General features: G+C 50.6%; 1 protein-coding gene across 1 annotated transcript in view; it reads left to right on the forward strand.

Moving 5' to 3' along the window:
• The window catches only part of LOC119589303 (kinesin-like protein KIF28P), a 24,501-nt gene that overhangs the window by 910 nt on the left and 23,049 nt on the right, over positions 1-542 (forward strand). Inside the window, 1 exon segment of the mRNA XM_037937926.1 lies at positions 164-346. Within this exon segment, the coding sequence (XP_037793854.1) occupies positions 164-346 (183 nt within the window).

Consider the following 542-nt stretch of genomic DNA (forward strand, 5'->3'; position numbering starts at 1 on the left):
AAACCCCCCACACTCAGAACCCCCCCACAACCCCCCCCACACACACAACCCTCCACACCACCCCACACACACAACATCCCCACCCTACCACCCTCCCACCCCCTCACACCCATATAAATACCCCTAAATTACCCCTCATCCCCCCCCCCACCCCCACCCACAGGCGTCGTCCCCATGTTCTGCGAGAAATTGTTTAGCGGCATCAGCGAGCAGAAGGGAACCAAGGAATTTGAGGTTCGGTTCAGCATGCTGGAGATCTACAATGAGGTTGTGCGGGACCTCCTCAACCCCAGCAAGAAGAAGCAAGGGCTCAAGGTCAGGCAGCACCCGAAGAAGGGGTTCTATGGTGAGTTTTCGAAGGGGTTATGAAGTGGTGAAGTGGGTTTCGATTTTTTTTTCTTTTTTTACAGAGGTTTTGATTTTTTTTTACAGGGGTTTTGAAAGGGTTGTATGTTTTTTTCTTTTGTTTATTGAAGGGTATTTCACGGAGTTTGGCAGTTGTTTTAAGGGCGGGAGGAAAGGGGTGAAGGTGAAGGAGGAAA

This window comes from Penaeus monodon, chromosome 25 (assembly GCF_015228065.2).
Source record: "Penaeus monodon isolate SGIC_2016 chromosome 25, NSTDA_Pmon_1, whole genome shotgun sequence".
Taxonomy (NCBI): Eukaryota; Metazoa; Arthropoda; class Malacostraca; order Decapoda; family Penaeidae; genus Penaeus; species Penaeus monodon.